Source organism: Dipodomys merriami, unplaced genomic scaffold (assembly GCF_024711535.1).
Source record: "Dipodomys merriami isolate MVZ:Mamm:240054 unplaced genomic scaffold, mDipMer1.0.p SCAF_1, whole genome shotgun sequence".
NCBI lineage: Eukaryota > Metazoa > Chordata > Mammalia > Rodentia > Heteromyidae > Dipodomys > Dipodomys merriami.
The window spans coordinates 114,401,293-114,416,495 of record NW_027202270.1 but is presented as its reverse complement, the minus strand read 5'-3'; the positions used below and the strand labels follow the sequence as shown (position 1 = coordinate 114,416,495).

At 41.2% G+C, this 15,203-nt stretch overlaps 1 protein-coding gene across 1 annotated transcript in view; it reads left to right on the top strand.

The window, feature by feature from the left end:
- Window positions 1-15,203, top strand: part of Pole2 (DNA polymerase epsilon 2, accessory subunit) — a 39,634-nt gene that overhangs the window by 16,038 nt on the left and 8,393 nt on the right. The window contains exons 8-15 of the mRNA XM_070027592.1: window positions 458-514; window positions 2,664-2,712; window positions 3,844-3,916; window positions 7,557-7,729; window positions 11,990-12,079; window positions 12,870-12,924; window positions 13,930-13,989; window positions 14,076-14,153. Of these exons, the coding sequence (XP_069883693.1) occupies window positions 458-514; window positions 2,664-2,712; window positions 3,844-3,916; window positions 7,557-7,729; window positions 11,990-12,079; window positions 12,870-12,924; window positions 13,930-13,989; window positions 14,076-14,153 (635 nt within the window). The remainder of the gene's footprint in view (window positions 1-457; window positions 515-2,663; window positions 2,713-3,843; window positions 3,917-7,556; window positions 7,730-11,989; window positions 12,080-12,869; window positions 12,925-13,929; window positions 13,990-14,075; window positions 14,154-15,203) is intronic.

Here is a 15,203-nt window from a genome sequence, read left to right as displayed (position 1 = left end):
TCACTTCAGTAACCTTTCCATCTGTGTTGGCCTTTCTGCGTAGACATCAGGAAGGAGTTTGTTATCCAGCCATGCTGTTTGAATAGGCTGAAATTAAGTCACAATGACTCATGGTTGAAGGGAATACTGGGTTCTATACAGCAGCTGCAACGTGCAGCCTGGCGTCTTGGAGATGCAAGTTTTTCTCCTAGAAGTTTAGCAACTGGTGAGGCTTCATAGTGTGCAGCTCGGGTCTCTCTTGCCACCTCTGGATCTGCCAGTGTCATTCCTCAGAGTATCTGTGAGAGATTGAGTCTCACTTAAATGTTAGTTGAAGCTCACCAAACTAAAAAAGGGATGATGTTTACAAATGTCTTGTTCTCTCTAGTCAGTTGTCAGCTTGTTATTATTTTTATTATCTCCTCATACTTTTTGTTTTTATGTAAATATGACTAAATTTCACTTAATTCTGTTTTAGGGGAAATTTTTTCTGGAAGATCCTACTGGAACAGTACAACTAGATCTTAGTAAAGCTATATCCTTTACCTACTCAAAGATATGTTACAAAAGAAAAAAAAGTATTACTGGGATGGAAATTTAACACATATGAACCTTTGGGTTTATAACACACACACACACACACACACACACACACACACACACACACACACACACACACACACACACACACACACACACACACACACACACACACACACACAACTATGTTACATGAATTGGAGAAAATGAAAATATATTAATTTTCAAATTTACCTGTTTGGGTTCCCATTGTAATTTCCAAAAGGTAATCACCTAGGAATATAAAGACAGAATCCTAAATAGAAAAAAAATCGACTTTAATTCTTTCTAATTTCATAAATCCAGATAAGTCATTGAAGAGGTCATTAACATGGTAAGAATAATCTACACTTGTCATTATCTGGCTCTGCCTTTAAATTTAACCTGAAGCCATTTAAACCTAAAAATGTTTCAGCATGGGGAACAGGAAATGTTTTTCTCTCTTTTTTTCTGTTTCTTTCCATTTTAACTGTGTCATACAAAAATCCTTCTAAAACTTAAAAAAAATTTTTTTAATAGCCAAGCATTGGCTCATGCCTATAATCCTAGCTGCTCAGGAGGCTGAGATCTGAGGATAATGGTTCAAAGCCAGCCAGGGCAGGAAAATTCATGAAACTCTCATCTCCAATTAACTACTAAAAAGCCAGATGCTGTGGATCAAAGTGGTAGAGTACTGGTCTTGAGCACAAAAACTCAGAGACAGTGCCCAGGTCTTGAGTTCAAGCCCAAGGACCAGCACCAGAAAAAAAAAAATTATGTCTTTGTGTATGTGTGTGTTGGTCCTGGGGCTTGAACTCAGGATCTGAACACTCTCTGTCCCAGAGATGCTTCTTTTTTGAAAAATTGTCATTGTAAAGGTAATATGCAGAGGGGTTACAGTTATATAAGTCTGGTAATGAGTACATTTCATTTTTTCTTTCTTTTTTTCTTGTCAGTTATGGAGCTTGAACTCTGGGCTTGGAGGCTGTTCCTATGTTCTTCAGCTCAAGATGAGAGCTCTACTGCTTGAGCCACAGCGCCACTTCCAGTTTTCTAGTGGTTTATTGGAGATAAGAGTCTCATGGACTTTCCTGCCTAGACTGGCTTTGAACAGTGATCCTCAGATCTCAGCCTCCTGAGTAGCTAGGATTACAGGTGTGAGCTACCAGTGCCCGGCTCTATGAGTACATTTCTCTTTGGACAGTGTTACCTCTTCCCTCACTTGAGCTGCTTTTTTTTTTTTTTTTTGGGTCTGTCTTGGGGCTTAATCTCAGGGCCTGTGCCTGGACATTTACACTGAGCTTTTTTGCTCAAGTGTAGTGCTCAACCACTTTGAGCCACAGCTTTACTTCCAATTTTCTTTTTTTTTTTTTTTTTCTTTTTTTTTTTTTGGTCATGGGTTTGAATTTGGCCTGGGCGCTGTCCCTCAGCTCTTCAGCTCAAGGCTAGTGCTTTACTACTAGAACGACAGCACCACTTCCTGCTTTTTCTTATGTGGTGCTGAAGAATCAAACCCAGGGCCTCATGCATGCAATGCAAGTGCTCTACCACTGAGCCACCTTCCCAGCCCCTCCTTTCTTTCTTTCTTTCTTTTTTTTTTTTTTTGGTCCGGTCGTGGGGCCTGAACTCTGGGCCTGGGCGCTGTCCCTCAGCTCTTCAGCTCAAGGCAAGGGCTCTACGACTTGAGCCACCGCGCTACTTCGGCTTTTTTCTTTTTTGCTTATGTGGTGCTGAGGAATGGAATCCAGGGCCTCCAGCATGCAAGGCAAGCGCTCTACCACTGAGCCACCTTCCCAGCCCCTATTTTTTTCTCTTAAGGTTAGTGCTCTACCATTTGAGCCACAACTTTCACTTCTGGCAGGATTCTTAGTAGTTTATTGGAGGTAGGAGTCTCATAGACTTTCCAAGCTCATTTCAAACTGTGATGCTCAGATCTCAGCCTCATGTGTAGCTAGGATTATAGGTGTGAGCTACTGGCACCCAGCCTCATGAGTAGCTAGGATTATAGGTGTGAGCCATTGGCACCCAGCTCAAATGAGATATTTTTGAGTTAATTATTTAGAAATTTTTTTGGAGCTCAAAATGTTTGACTGTCTCCAGAGTTGTTTTCCTCAGCTGATCTGCACCAGTTCCATAGTGGTCTGTACACAGAGGCGTGCTTTGTCTTAGCAGAAGGTAGGTGGGGACACTTTTCCTGTCATACACTGTAACGTCATTATTACACAGTAAAACCCTGTCTACACTGAGCATAGTGCAGAAACAAAGTATAATTTGGGAGAACATTGATTACAAGAGTATATTCTCCACAGCATTGGGTAACTCCGAGACTGAAACCTTTTAGGAATGATGAAAATGTTCATAACATAGGTAGAGGAGAATACTAACTACTGAGTTTTGCATATAAACGTTGAATTGTGGGGCTGGGAAGGTGGCTCAGTGGTAGAGTGCTTGCCTTGCATGCATGAGGCCCTGGGTTCGATTCCTCAGCACCACATAAGCAGAAAAAAAAAGCCGGAAGTGGCGCTGTGGCTCAAGTGGTAGAGTGCTAGCCTTGAGCTGAAGAGCTGAGGGACAGCGCCCAGGCCCAGAGTTCAGGCCCCACAACCGGACTGAAAAAAACAAAGCAAAACAAAAACAAACGTTGAATTGTATGATATCTGAGCTATAAATACATTGTTTCATAAAAGTTGAAGCAACTTTTAAATTTCATATAGGGTTATGCACTAAAGTGTGTGTGTGTGTGTGTGTGTGTGTGTGTAAGTCCTGGGGTCTGAACTCAGAGCCTAGGTGCTGTCCCTCAGCTTTTTTGCTCAAGGCTAGTGCTCTACCACTTCTACCTTTTTGGTGGTTAATTTGAGTAAGAATTTAATAGACTTTCCTGACTGGGCTGGCTTTGAACCGTGATCCTCAGATCTCAGCCTCCTGAGTAGCTAGGATTACAGGTGTGAGTCACCAGCGCTGGCTTCTTCCAGCTTTTTTGATGGTTAATTGGGAGATAAGAGTCTCAGGGACTTTCCTGCTTGGGCTGGTTTTGAACTGAAATCCTGAGATCTCAGCCTCCTGAGTAGCTAAAATTATAGGTATGATCCACTGGTACCCATCTCTTTTTATACTTTTATTTATAACATTTAGACTATTCGATAGCTCTGAAACTGTAAAGCACAGTGGGACTGGCAGTTCTCTCTCACTGGTTTGCAAGGCATGAGACTCCAACTAGAATTGTTACTTTGTGTTAAAAGGTTTGTCCTGTTAAAGGAGGAGGGGAATTGGACAAATGAGAGTGATTTGTTCCCTATCTTTTTTCAGGTTGGTTTGAAGATCATGTGTTTCATGTGAACGCTTTTGGATTTCCACCTACAGAGCCCTCTAGTACTACTAGGTAATAAATGTTTGATTTAAATTCTGTAGGAATTATGTAACACTGGCAGTGATGAATGTAAGATAGTTTGTTATATCTTAGTTATTACAAGGTCTCAGGTTTGTGGTAAGATGAGAAGAACAATAGAAGATGAGACAAGATGGAGTTTTATATAAAACTCTGAAACTAGCATATAGGCAGGCCCTAGAGTATTTTCATTAGTATGTCTGTATGTTTTTACATTTTTATTTTTGTAAGTCGCGGGGCTTGAACTCAGCTTGGGTGCTGTCCCTGAGCTCTTTTGCTCAAGGTTAGCACTATACCACTTTAAGCCATAGTTCAACTTCTGGTTTTCTAGTGGTTAATTGGAGAACTGAGTCTTTTGGGGACTTTTCAGCCTGGGCTGGCTTTGAATTATGATCCTCAGATCTCAGCCTCCTGAGTAGCTAGGATTACAGGTGTGAGGAACTGGTGCCCTGGTTTTTATGTTGACTTTAACTGGGAAAGATTTCCAGTCTACTTATCTTACCTATATGTAAGGTGGATGAGTTCAAGTGAGGTAAGAGATAGGAAAACACTCAGAAGAATACAATTCTCCTAAATGTACTCATTATCTTGCCCATGTAATTGTAACCCCCCTGTATAGTATTTTCACAATAAAAAAAATAAAAATTAAAATAAAAAAAACCCAAAAAACAAAATGTTAAATTGAAAAAAAAAAAAGAATACAATTCTCATCAATGTAAAGGCCTTGTTTTTGCATTCTACTAACAAATGAAAGTTGCAAGGGACAGATTATAACTCTTTACTATAAGTAAAAAATGTCTTCCTATTAGAGTAACTCTAAAAAGCTCACCAAAAGAAATACTCTGTTGCTCAGGGTGTTGGAGCAGAGGCTGAAAAATGTGTTAAATATGTAGCTAGAAACCTAAGGATTGAATATGTACTCTGCAGACCTCCTCCCCGACATCAAAAAACATTTTACGTTAGTGTCCAATGAACAAAAATTAGGTTTATCCCCAAAAGTCTAGATTTCTCTCTCTCTCTCTCTTTTTTTTTTGTTGTCAGTTGTGGGGCCTGAATTTTGGGCCTGAGCGTTGTCCTCCAACTCAAGGTTATCGTTCTACCACTTGAGCCACTTCCAGCTTTTTCTGCTTATGTGGTGCTGAGGAATTGAACCCAGGGCCTCATGCATGCAAGGCAAGCACTCTACCACTGAGCCACCTTCCCAGCCCCAAAATCTAGATTTCTCAGTTCTCTTGATGACTATGCACCTGAATCCTCATCTGGCAATGAGCACTCATCTATGCAGGGAATGTATGTGTACCATTAATCTCAGCTGGCTTTTGCTTTAAAGTTTAGTGGTACTTTCCTGGAATCTATAAGCATTTGAGTCTTTCTCTTGCTTCTGTCTTTGTGCCTTATATTCTGTAAATGAAGGAAGAGAGATGTCAGCAAGATTTTTCTCAACTGTACAGCATTTACCTTCATTGTTTTCTATCTGTGGTGATTCTTTCTGTGATACTCTGATTTATGTTGGGTATTACTCAATTCAAGTTGTATAATTTTATCTAGTTATTACATTCCCCTAATAGATGCAAGGCTATAAGATGATGCCTTTGAAGTGTCTAATTATTGGCAACAGTAGTTATCATGTGAGAGTGCTCACATTATGAACACTGTGTCCTAAAGACCTTTATTATTTTGTATTCCTTGTAGAACACTGTGTAATCAGTATGGGTCTGGCCACATTGCATTTGAGGAGAGTCAGGCTAAGAAGAAGGGTTGAGTAATTTGTCTAAATCACAAACTTCTTACTAGCAGAGATGTGCTTTGATCCTGGAGATTCTTACTTGCTACATTGGATTAGTAGCTGATAGCTACTATGTAGCTGGTCTAGAACTTGCCAGGTGGCCCAGGCTGACCTCAAACTCACAATCTTTCTGCCTTCTAAGTTCTGAAGTAACAGGTATGAACCACCAAGCTGGGTTCTTTAAAAGAATATTTTTTTCAGAGCTGAGGGTTGGCTCAGTGGTAGAGTAGCACACGCTAAGCATTCATCAGGCCTCCAGTTCAATGCTATCACAGCACAGATACAAAAGAGCTGTTTTAGTTGGGTGCTGGTAGCTCATGCCTGTACTTCTAGCCTCTCAGGAGGCTGAGATCTAAGGATTGTGATTCACAGCCCTAAGTAGAAAAGTCTTGGAGACTCTACTCTCCAATTAACCAGCAAAAAGCCAGAAGGTATGGAGGTGTGAAATCAGCTTTGAGTGAAAAAATCCAAGTTAGAGTATGAGGCCCTGAATTCAAGCCCCAGTACTGGCACAAAAAAATTATTTTATTTTTTTGTTGGTCATGTAACTTTGAACTCAGGGCCTGGGTGCTATCCCTGAGCTATTTTTGTTCAAGGCTAGTGCTCTAACACTTTGACCCACAGCTCCACTTCTAGTCTTCTGGTTGCTAATTGGAGATAAGAGTCTCACAGACTGGCTTTGAACTGCTATTCTCAGATCTCAGCCTCCTGAGTAGCTAGGATTATAGGTGCTCAGCCTAATTTTTTTATTTTTTATTTTTTTTTGCCAGTGCTGGGGCTTGAACTCAGGGCCTGGATGCTATCCCTGAACTTCTTGTGCTCAAGGTTAGCACTATGCCATTTGAGATACAGTGCCACTTCTGGCTTTTGCTGAATTGTTTATTGAAGATAAGAGTCTCATGGTCTTTTCTGCCTGGGCTGGCTTCAAACTGTGATCCTTAGATCCTAGCTACTCAGCCTCAGGTGTGTGTGTGTGTGTGTGTATGTGTGTGTGTGTGTGTGTGTGTGTGTGTGTGTGTGTGTGTGTGTGTGTGTGTGTGTCTGTGTGTCTGTGTGTGTCTGTGTCTGTGTGTGTGTGTCTGTGTGTGTGTGTGTGTCTGTGTGTGTATGCATATATATATATATATACACACACACATAGAGAGACAGAGACAGAGACAGAATTCTCATTATTCATGAATTCTAGCTAAAGTCTATCTGCAAACACATGATACACAGAATACAACCCATAGTTGTATACAGATTAACAAAAAATTTGAGTTGGTAGGCATGCATGGTCCCTGCTGAAGTGCAAGGCGACATGATCCTGGTGTTACAGCCTTAGTGACTAGAGAGGACTGAATGGGGGAGTGCAAGAAGCTGCAGCCCTGCAGCAGGTTGAGTAGAGAGGAGAAGTGAAGGCCTGTGTCTGTTCCTCTTTTGTTGTTGTGGTTGCTAGTCCTGGTGTCTTCAAGCTTTTTTGCTCAAAGCTGGCACTCTACCACTTGAACCACAGCTCCGCTTCCAGATTTTTGGTGGTTGAGTCTCATGGGCTTTCTTGACTGGGCTGCCTTCCAGCCATGATCCTCAGATCTCAGCCTCCTTGTAGCTAATATTTATTACATGTGTGAGTCACCAGCGCCCAATACATATTACTTTTATTTTTGTCATATAAATGAATGCATACTGGACATTCTTTTGTAGCCTGTTTAATGAGAGGCAGTGTATGATATGCAATTTATGCCTGTTTAACATTTTCTACTACTCTGAAATACTGTGATATTATATGATTGATTTATGATATCAGTATTTTTTATATCTTGGTGAACAAAATATAAGACACAGGATGATAATTGTGATATTACATAGGGCATACTATGGAAGTATTAACTTTTTTGGCGGTCCTTCTAATACATCTGTGAAGACTTCTGTAAAACTAAAACAACTGGAAGAAGAGAATAAAGATGCCATGTTTGTGTTCATATCCGATGTCTGGTTGGACCAAGTAGAAGTACTGGAAAAACTTCACACAATGTTTTCTGGTAGGTTTTTTTTCTTTCCTATTTGTCTTGTTTTGAACTGTAATGATGGCTAATGTCTAAAAGTAAATGCTTGCCATGTATGGAAGCTGTTATTTTCTGCCACTCAGAAGGCTTCAGTGTGAGGATTGCTTGAGCCTAGGAGTTAGAGATCAGCCTGGATAGCACAGCAAGTTCCCAGGTCAAAATACCAACAAGAAAACCACTTAAATTATTTTTAAAGATAATTTTATTGTTACTACTAAACTGTTATTCAGAGGAGTTAGTTACCATTTGACAATTCAGGTAGCACCTAATTTTTTTAATATATTTAAATTTATTTAAATTTTTTATTATCAAAGTGATGTATTGAGGGTTACAGTTACATGTCAGGTCATAAGTACATTTCTTGTTGAGCAGTATCACCCCTCCCCTTGCTCTCTCCCAGTTTTTCCCTCCCATCCTGAACTATAAGTTGTATAGTTCATTTCAGTGTCTAGTGAGTACCATTGCTGCAGTTTTTTCATCCTTTGCCCTAAAATTTTTTGTTGGTTGTGGGTCTTGAACTTAGGGCCTTGGCCCTGTCCTTGAGATTTTTTTTTTGAAGCTAGTGTTCTACCATTTTGAGCCATAGCACCATTTTGCATTTTCTGGTGGTTAATTGGAGAAAAGAGTCTCATGAACTTTCCTGCCCGGGCTGGCTTTGAACAGTTATCCTTAGAGCTCAGCTTCTTGAGTAATGAGGATTATAGGCATGTGCCACTAACACCTAGCAGTCCTAAATTATTATTATTTTGTTGTTGTTGTTGTTGGTCATGGGGCTTGACTCTGGACCTGGGCACTGACCCTCAGCTCTTCAGTTAAGGCGAGTACACTATCACTTGAGCCACCATGCCACTTCCGGTTTTCTGGTAGTTAACTTGAGTTTCACAGACTTTTTTTTTTTTGTGGGGGGTGGGGGTCCGGTTGTGGGGCCTGAACTCTGGGCCTGGGCGCTGTCCGTCAGCTCTTCAGCTCAAGGCTAGCACTCTACCACTTGAGCCACAGTGCCACTTCTGACTTTTTTTCTTTTTGCTTATGTAGTGCTGAGGAATCGAACCCAGGGCCTCATGCATGCAAGGCAAGCGCTCTACCACTGAGCCACCTTCCCAGCCCCTTCACAGACATTTTTGCCCAGGCTGGCTTTGAACCATGAGCCTCTGATCTCAGCCTCCTGAGTAGCTAGGATTATAGGCATGAGCCACAGGAGCCCAGCTCCTAAATTATTTATTATTATTATTTTTTGTTGTTGTTGCTCATCATGGGTCTTGAACTCTGGTCTGGGGCGCTGTCCCTGAACTCTTCAGCTCAAGGCTAGGGCTCTATCACTTGAGCCACAATGCCACTTCCTCATAAATTATTATTATTATTATTGGTGGTGGTGGTGGTGGTCATGGGTCTTGAACTCTGGGCCTGGGTGCTGTCCCTCAGCTCTTCAGCTCAGGCAAGCTCTCTACCACTTGAGCTACAGCACCACTTCTGGTTTTCTAGAGGTTTATTGGAGATAAGAGTCTCATGAACATTCCTGCCTGGGCTGGCTTTGAACTGTGATCCTCAGATCTCAGTCTCCTGAGTAGCTAGGATTACAGGCATGAGCCACTGTCTCCCAGCTCTAAATTATTTTTAAATACTAAACATATTGAATCAAGAATGAGATAGTAGCCCTGGCCTATGATAAACATGTGTGTGCATATTCATAAAAAATTGGAATTAGGCCTAAACTATACTTAGTGTTGCTTAAAGAGTCTTTAGAATCTAACAAATTGATTAAACTTTAGGCATGTTACTTAACCTTTTTAAGTCCCAGATTGGACAGGTGTTCTGAGAATTAAGCCAAGACAGGGCTTTGCAGATAGTAACTGTTGAGTAAATGGCCATTATCTTTATTACTTTAATTAAAATAAGTTATTAAGCTGGGTGGCGGTGGCTGTAATCTTAGCTACTCTGGGGTCTAAGATCTGAGGGCTGTGGTTCAAACATCTAGGGTAGAAAAGCATATGAGACTCTTATCTTCAGTTACCTAGCAAAAAGGTGGAAGTGGAGCTGTGGCTCAAGTGGTAGTTCTCTAGCCTTGCATGGAAAAAGCCAAGTGAGAGTATAGGCCCTGAGTTCAAGCCCCAGTACCAGCACACAACAAACAAATCATTAAAATGGTTTCTTATTCCCTGGCACTCAAGGCTCAGTCTGTAATCCTATCTATTAAAGAGGCTGAAATTTGATTTGTTTTTTGTTTTTCTTTGGGTCCAGTTGTGGGGTCTGAACTCTGGGCCTGGGTGCTGTCCCTCAGCTCTTCAGCTCAAGGCTAGCACTCTACCACTTGAGCCACAGTGCCACTTCTGGCTTTTTTCTTTTTGCTTATGTGGTGCTGAGGAATCGAACCCAGGGCCTCATGCATGCAAGGCAAGTGCTCTACCACTGAGCCACCTTCCCAGCCCGAGGCTTAAATTTGAGATTGCAGTTGGAAGCCAGCTTGGGCAAGAAAGTCTGAGACTCTTACCTACAATTACCACCATAAAGCTGTAAGTGAGCTAGGCACTGGTGGCTCACACCTGTAATCCTAGCTACTCAGAAGGTTGAAATCTGAGGATAATGGTTCAAAGGCAGCGGAAGCAGGAAAGTCCCTGAGACGCTTTTTTTTTTTTTGGGGGGGGGGTCCGGTCATGGGCCTGAACTCTGGGTCTGGGCACTGTCCCTCAGCTCTTCAGCTCAAGGTTAGCTCTCTACCACTTAAGCCACAGCGCCACTTCCGGCTTATGTGGTGCTGAGGAATCGAACCCAGGGCCTCATGCATGCAAGGCAAGCGCTCTACCACTGAGTCACCTTCCCAGCCCCCCCTTTTTTTTTTTTACTTGTGAAAATAACGTACAGAGGGGTTACAATTACAAGGGCAAGATAATGAGTACATTTCTTATCAAGCATTGTTGCCTCCTCCTTTGTTTCCCCTTCCCATCCCTTCCCATTTCCACCCCCCCGCCCCCACTCTTATCTTCAATTAACCACCAGAAAACCTGAAGTGGCAATGTGGCTCAAAGGTAAAGTACTGGGCTGGGAAGGTGGCTCAGTGGTAGAGTGCTTGCCTTGCATGCATGAGGCCCTGGGTTCGATTCCCCAGTACCACATAAGCAAAAAGAAAAAAAAAGCCGTAAGTGGTGCTGTGGCTCAAGTGGTAGAGCGCTAGCCTTGAGCTGAAGAGCTGAGGGACAGCACCCAGGCCCAGAGTTCAGGCCCCACGACTGGACCCCCCCACAAAAAATAAAAGGTAAAGTACTCACCTTGAGCTGAAGAGCTGAGGGACAGCGCCTAGGCTCAGAGTTCAACCCCCACAACCAACAACAACAACAAAAAAAAGCTGGAAGTTGGAGCTGTAGTTCAAGTGATAGAATGTTAGCTTTGAGCAAAAAAGCTCAGGTACAGCATTCAAGCCCTGGCACTGGCATTATTAGAGTTATTAACATAAAATTTTCTCATTTAAAACTTACAGGGGCTGAAGGTGTAGCACAATGGTAAGAGTATACACATACATTAGTGTGAGCAATCCATAGCACTGAAAAACCTGGGTACAGTGCCATGCCTGTGGTCTCAGCTACATTGGAGGCTGAGGCAGGATCACAGGGGTCCATAAGTTAAGAGGTCAGCTTGGGAAACAAGAGTAAAAAGATTCTTTCCCGGTTCCAGTGGCTCACGCCTGTAATCCTAGCTACTCAGGAGGCTGAGATCTGAGAATCATGGTTCAAAGCCAGTCTGGGCAGGAAAGGCCATAAGACTCTTATTTCCAATAAACCCCTCAGAAAAGTGGAAGTGGTGCTGTGGCTCAAGTGGTAGAGTGCTAGCCTTGAGCACAGAGAGGCTCAGGGACAGTATTCAGGCCCTGAGTTCAAGCCCTAGGACTGGCATATATATATATATATATATATATATATATATATATATATATATATGTATATATATATATATTTTTTTTTTAAAGATACTGTACAGAGGGGTTACAGGTACATGAGCAAGGTAACAAGTCCATTTCCTATCAAACATTGTTACCCCCTCCTTTGTTTTTCTCCCACCATCTCTTTCCTCCCTACTTCCTCACTCCTCTATCCCCCAGGTTGTAAAGTTCATATTCAACATAGTGTCTTGTACATCTCGATGTTGTACAATGGGTCATCCTGTATCTTAATTTCAGCATTTTGTGGTTAAAGATTTTTAAAATTGACTTCTAGACTTGAAAGTTGCTGTTTGTTTACTCTCTAGGTTACTCACCAGCACCACCAACCTGCTTTATTCTGTGTGGTAATTTTTCATCAGCACCCTATGGGAAAAATCAAGTTCAAGCTTTCAAAGGTACTATAGACTTATTTTATAAGACTTTTTAGCTGGGTGCTGGTGGCTCATGCCTGTAAGCCTAGCTACTAAGGAGGCAGAGATCTGAGGATAGTGGTTCAAAGCAGCCCAGGCAGCAAAGTCTGTGAGACTCTTTTTTTGGGGGGTCCGGTCGTGAGGCCTGAACTCTAGGCCTGGGCGCTGTCCCTCAGCTCTTTTAGCTCAAGGCTAGTGCTCTTCCACTTGAGCCACAGAGCCATTTCCGGCTTTTTTCTTTTTGCTTATGTGGTGCTGGGGAATCGAACCCATGGCCTCATGAATGCAAGGCAAATGCTCTACCACTGAGCCACCTCCCCAGTCCCTAAGTCTGTGAGACTCTTATCTCCAATTAACCACCAGAAAACTGGAAGTGGTATGGTGGTTTAAGTGGTAGAACGCTAGCCTTGAGCTGAAGAGCTGAGGGACAGCACTCAGGCCCAGAGTTCAAGCCCATGACCAAAAAAAAAAAGGAGTTTTTATATTTATATAAACCCAACTGACAAGAAATTATCCATAATATTTGAATTTTATTAAGTCTATGTCAGGCACTTTTTGTTGTTGGTGGTCGTGGGGTCTGAACTCTGGGCCTGAGCACTGTGCCTCAACTCTCAGCTCAAGACTAGCGCTCTACCACTTGAACCACAGCGCCACTTCCAGCTATCTGTGCTTATGTAGTGCTGAGGAATTGAACCCAGGGCCTCATGCATGCAAGGCAAGCACTCTACCACTGAGCCACCTTCCCAACCAATATAATGTCTTCTTAAAATTTTAGATTCCCTGAAAACTTTGGCAGACATAATATGTGAATACCCAAATATTCACCAAAGGTAATGATCTCTACTGCTGTATGTTTTATTTAGCAAAAACCAAAAGTGAATCTTAAGTTTTATGTTAGTGATTATTAAGATGTTACTAGCAGAAAGAAAAATAAAAAATTGGGGGGTAGGGAGAGGATGGGAAGGGATGGGAAGGGGAAACAAAGGAGGAGGCTACAATGCTTGATAAAAAATGTACTCATTATCTTGCCTATGTAATTGTAACCCCTCTGTACAGTATTTTCACAATAAAAAAATAAATAAGATAAAAAAAAACAAAAGAAAAAGTTAAGAGCTAAAAGATAAAATTATCTTAATATAATATATGTTATGCTGGCAGGGCTTGGGTGGCTTACACCTATAATCCTAGCTACCCAGGAGGCTGAGATCTGAGGATCATGGTTCAAAGCCAGGGCAGGAAAGTCCATGAGACTCTTATCTCCAATAAACCATTCAGAAAACGGGAAGTGGTGCTGTGGCTCAAGCGGTAGAGCGCTTGCCTTGAGCTGAAGAGTGCAAGGACAGCGCCCAAGCCCAGAGTTCAAGACCCATGACCCACAAAAAAAATAAAAATAATTAAAAAATATATATGTTCTGCTGTTCTTTAGATATATAATGAAAAGTATTAAAAATAAGTGATTATTTTTATGTCAGTTTAATAAATTTGAAATATAGTCCATTAGCTACACTAGCCACAGTTCAAATGCTGAGCAACTGGACTGTGAAGATATAGAGCAGTTTTGTCATCACCCTATTAGATGGTGTTGGACTGGAGACTTTTACCATTCACTTATTAAATTAGCTGGACATGGTGACACATACCTGTTATCAGAGTAACTGGGAGGTTGAGACAGGATGATCTTGAGTTTAAGGCCATTCTAGGCTGAGATTCAGTGTTAAGAAAAATACTGCAAAGTATCATAAGTCTATGATTCAGCTAAAGGCAGTTATTATTTTAGACTCCAGGGTAGTATTACCATATTGTTAAATTCTTAATTGTGCTGAATTTTGCTACAGTAGTCGTTTTGTGTTTGTACCTGGTCCGGAGGATCCTGGATTTGGATTAATCTTACCAAGGTAACATTTATTCCGATTTTAGTAATAGTCAAGACCATTCTATCATATATAATCTACATTCTGTGTCACATGAATTGTTTCCATAGGCCACCACTTGCTGAAAGCATCATTCGTGAGTTCAGACAAAAGGTTCCGTTTTCAGTTTTTACCACTAATCCTTGCAGGTAAATATTAGGATTTTGTGTTATACTTTTTTTCCCCCCTTTTAATTTAAAACTTTCCTCCTTCAAATTTGTTTTGATTGTTTAGGAATAAATATGAAAAAGAAATTCATGGTGACATTATCCAAAAAGAAATGTATTTATTACCTGACTTACAAAACTAACCCCTCTATATATCACCTTTATAATAACAATTTAAAAAAATTGAAAAAGAGAAAAAAGGAAACTTATTTCAATTTTAGATTTCCCAAAACTTTGAAAATATTCTAACTATATTCATACAAACCAGTAATACATTTAGATGCTTAAAATAATGGAAGGGAATCTAAAATTAAATATCTTCTCTTTATTGGCAACTACCACATTTATATCCTTAATTCAGACCTTTCTCCTGAAAAATAAGCTCTAATCTTCCCTGCCACTCCCCTCACTGTGTTGTAGCCATCTTGAAGTTCAAAGCACTCTTTATCTGTCCAGTTGCTTGGGCCAAAAACTTTAAAGTTTCTTTCATTTGCTGTTTTTCACACAGGCCTATCAACCTCAAAATACATCCATTATCTGGCTACCTTTTTTTTTTTTTTTTGCTGGTCCTGGGACTCAAACTCAAAGCCTGGGTGCTATCCCTGAGCTTTAGTGCACAGAGCTACATTTCTCATTTTTTTGGTAGTTAATTGAGCTAAGAGACTGTCCTATCTGGGCTGGCTCTAAACCCTTATCCTTGGATCTCAGCCTCATGAATAGCTAGGATTACAGGTGTGAGCCCAGGGCACCCAGCCTCTGGTTACCTTTTTATCTCCACATCTATGACCTTCTTACCACCTGTGCTAGCATGGGTTATTTTACCCCTTCCCCTCTGTGGTCTGTTAACGCAATGTCATAGTAATTACAACATATCACAGTCCTGGTCCTGAACTAAGAGGCCCCTCATGTCATTCATTTACAACCCATATTCATGCAGTGGTAATCAAGGCCCTGCCTGGATGATCTGGCCAGTACTTGTCTGATTTGTTCTTCTCTTTTGCTATCTTTTTTTTTTCCCAGTCCTGGAACTTG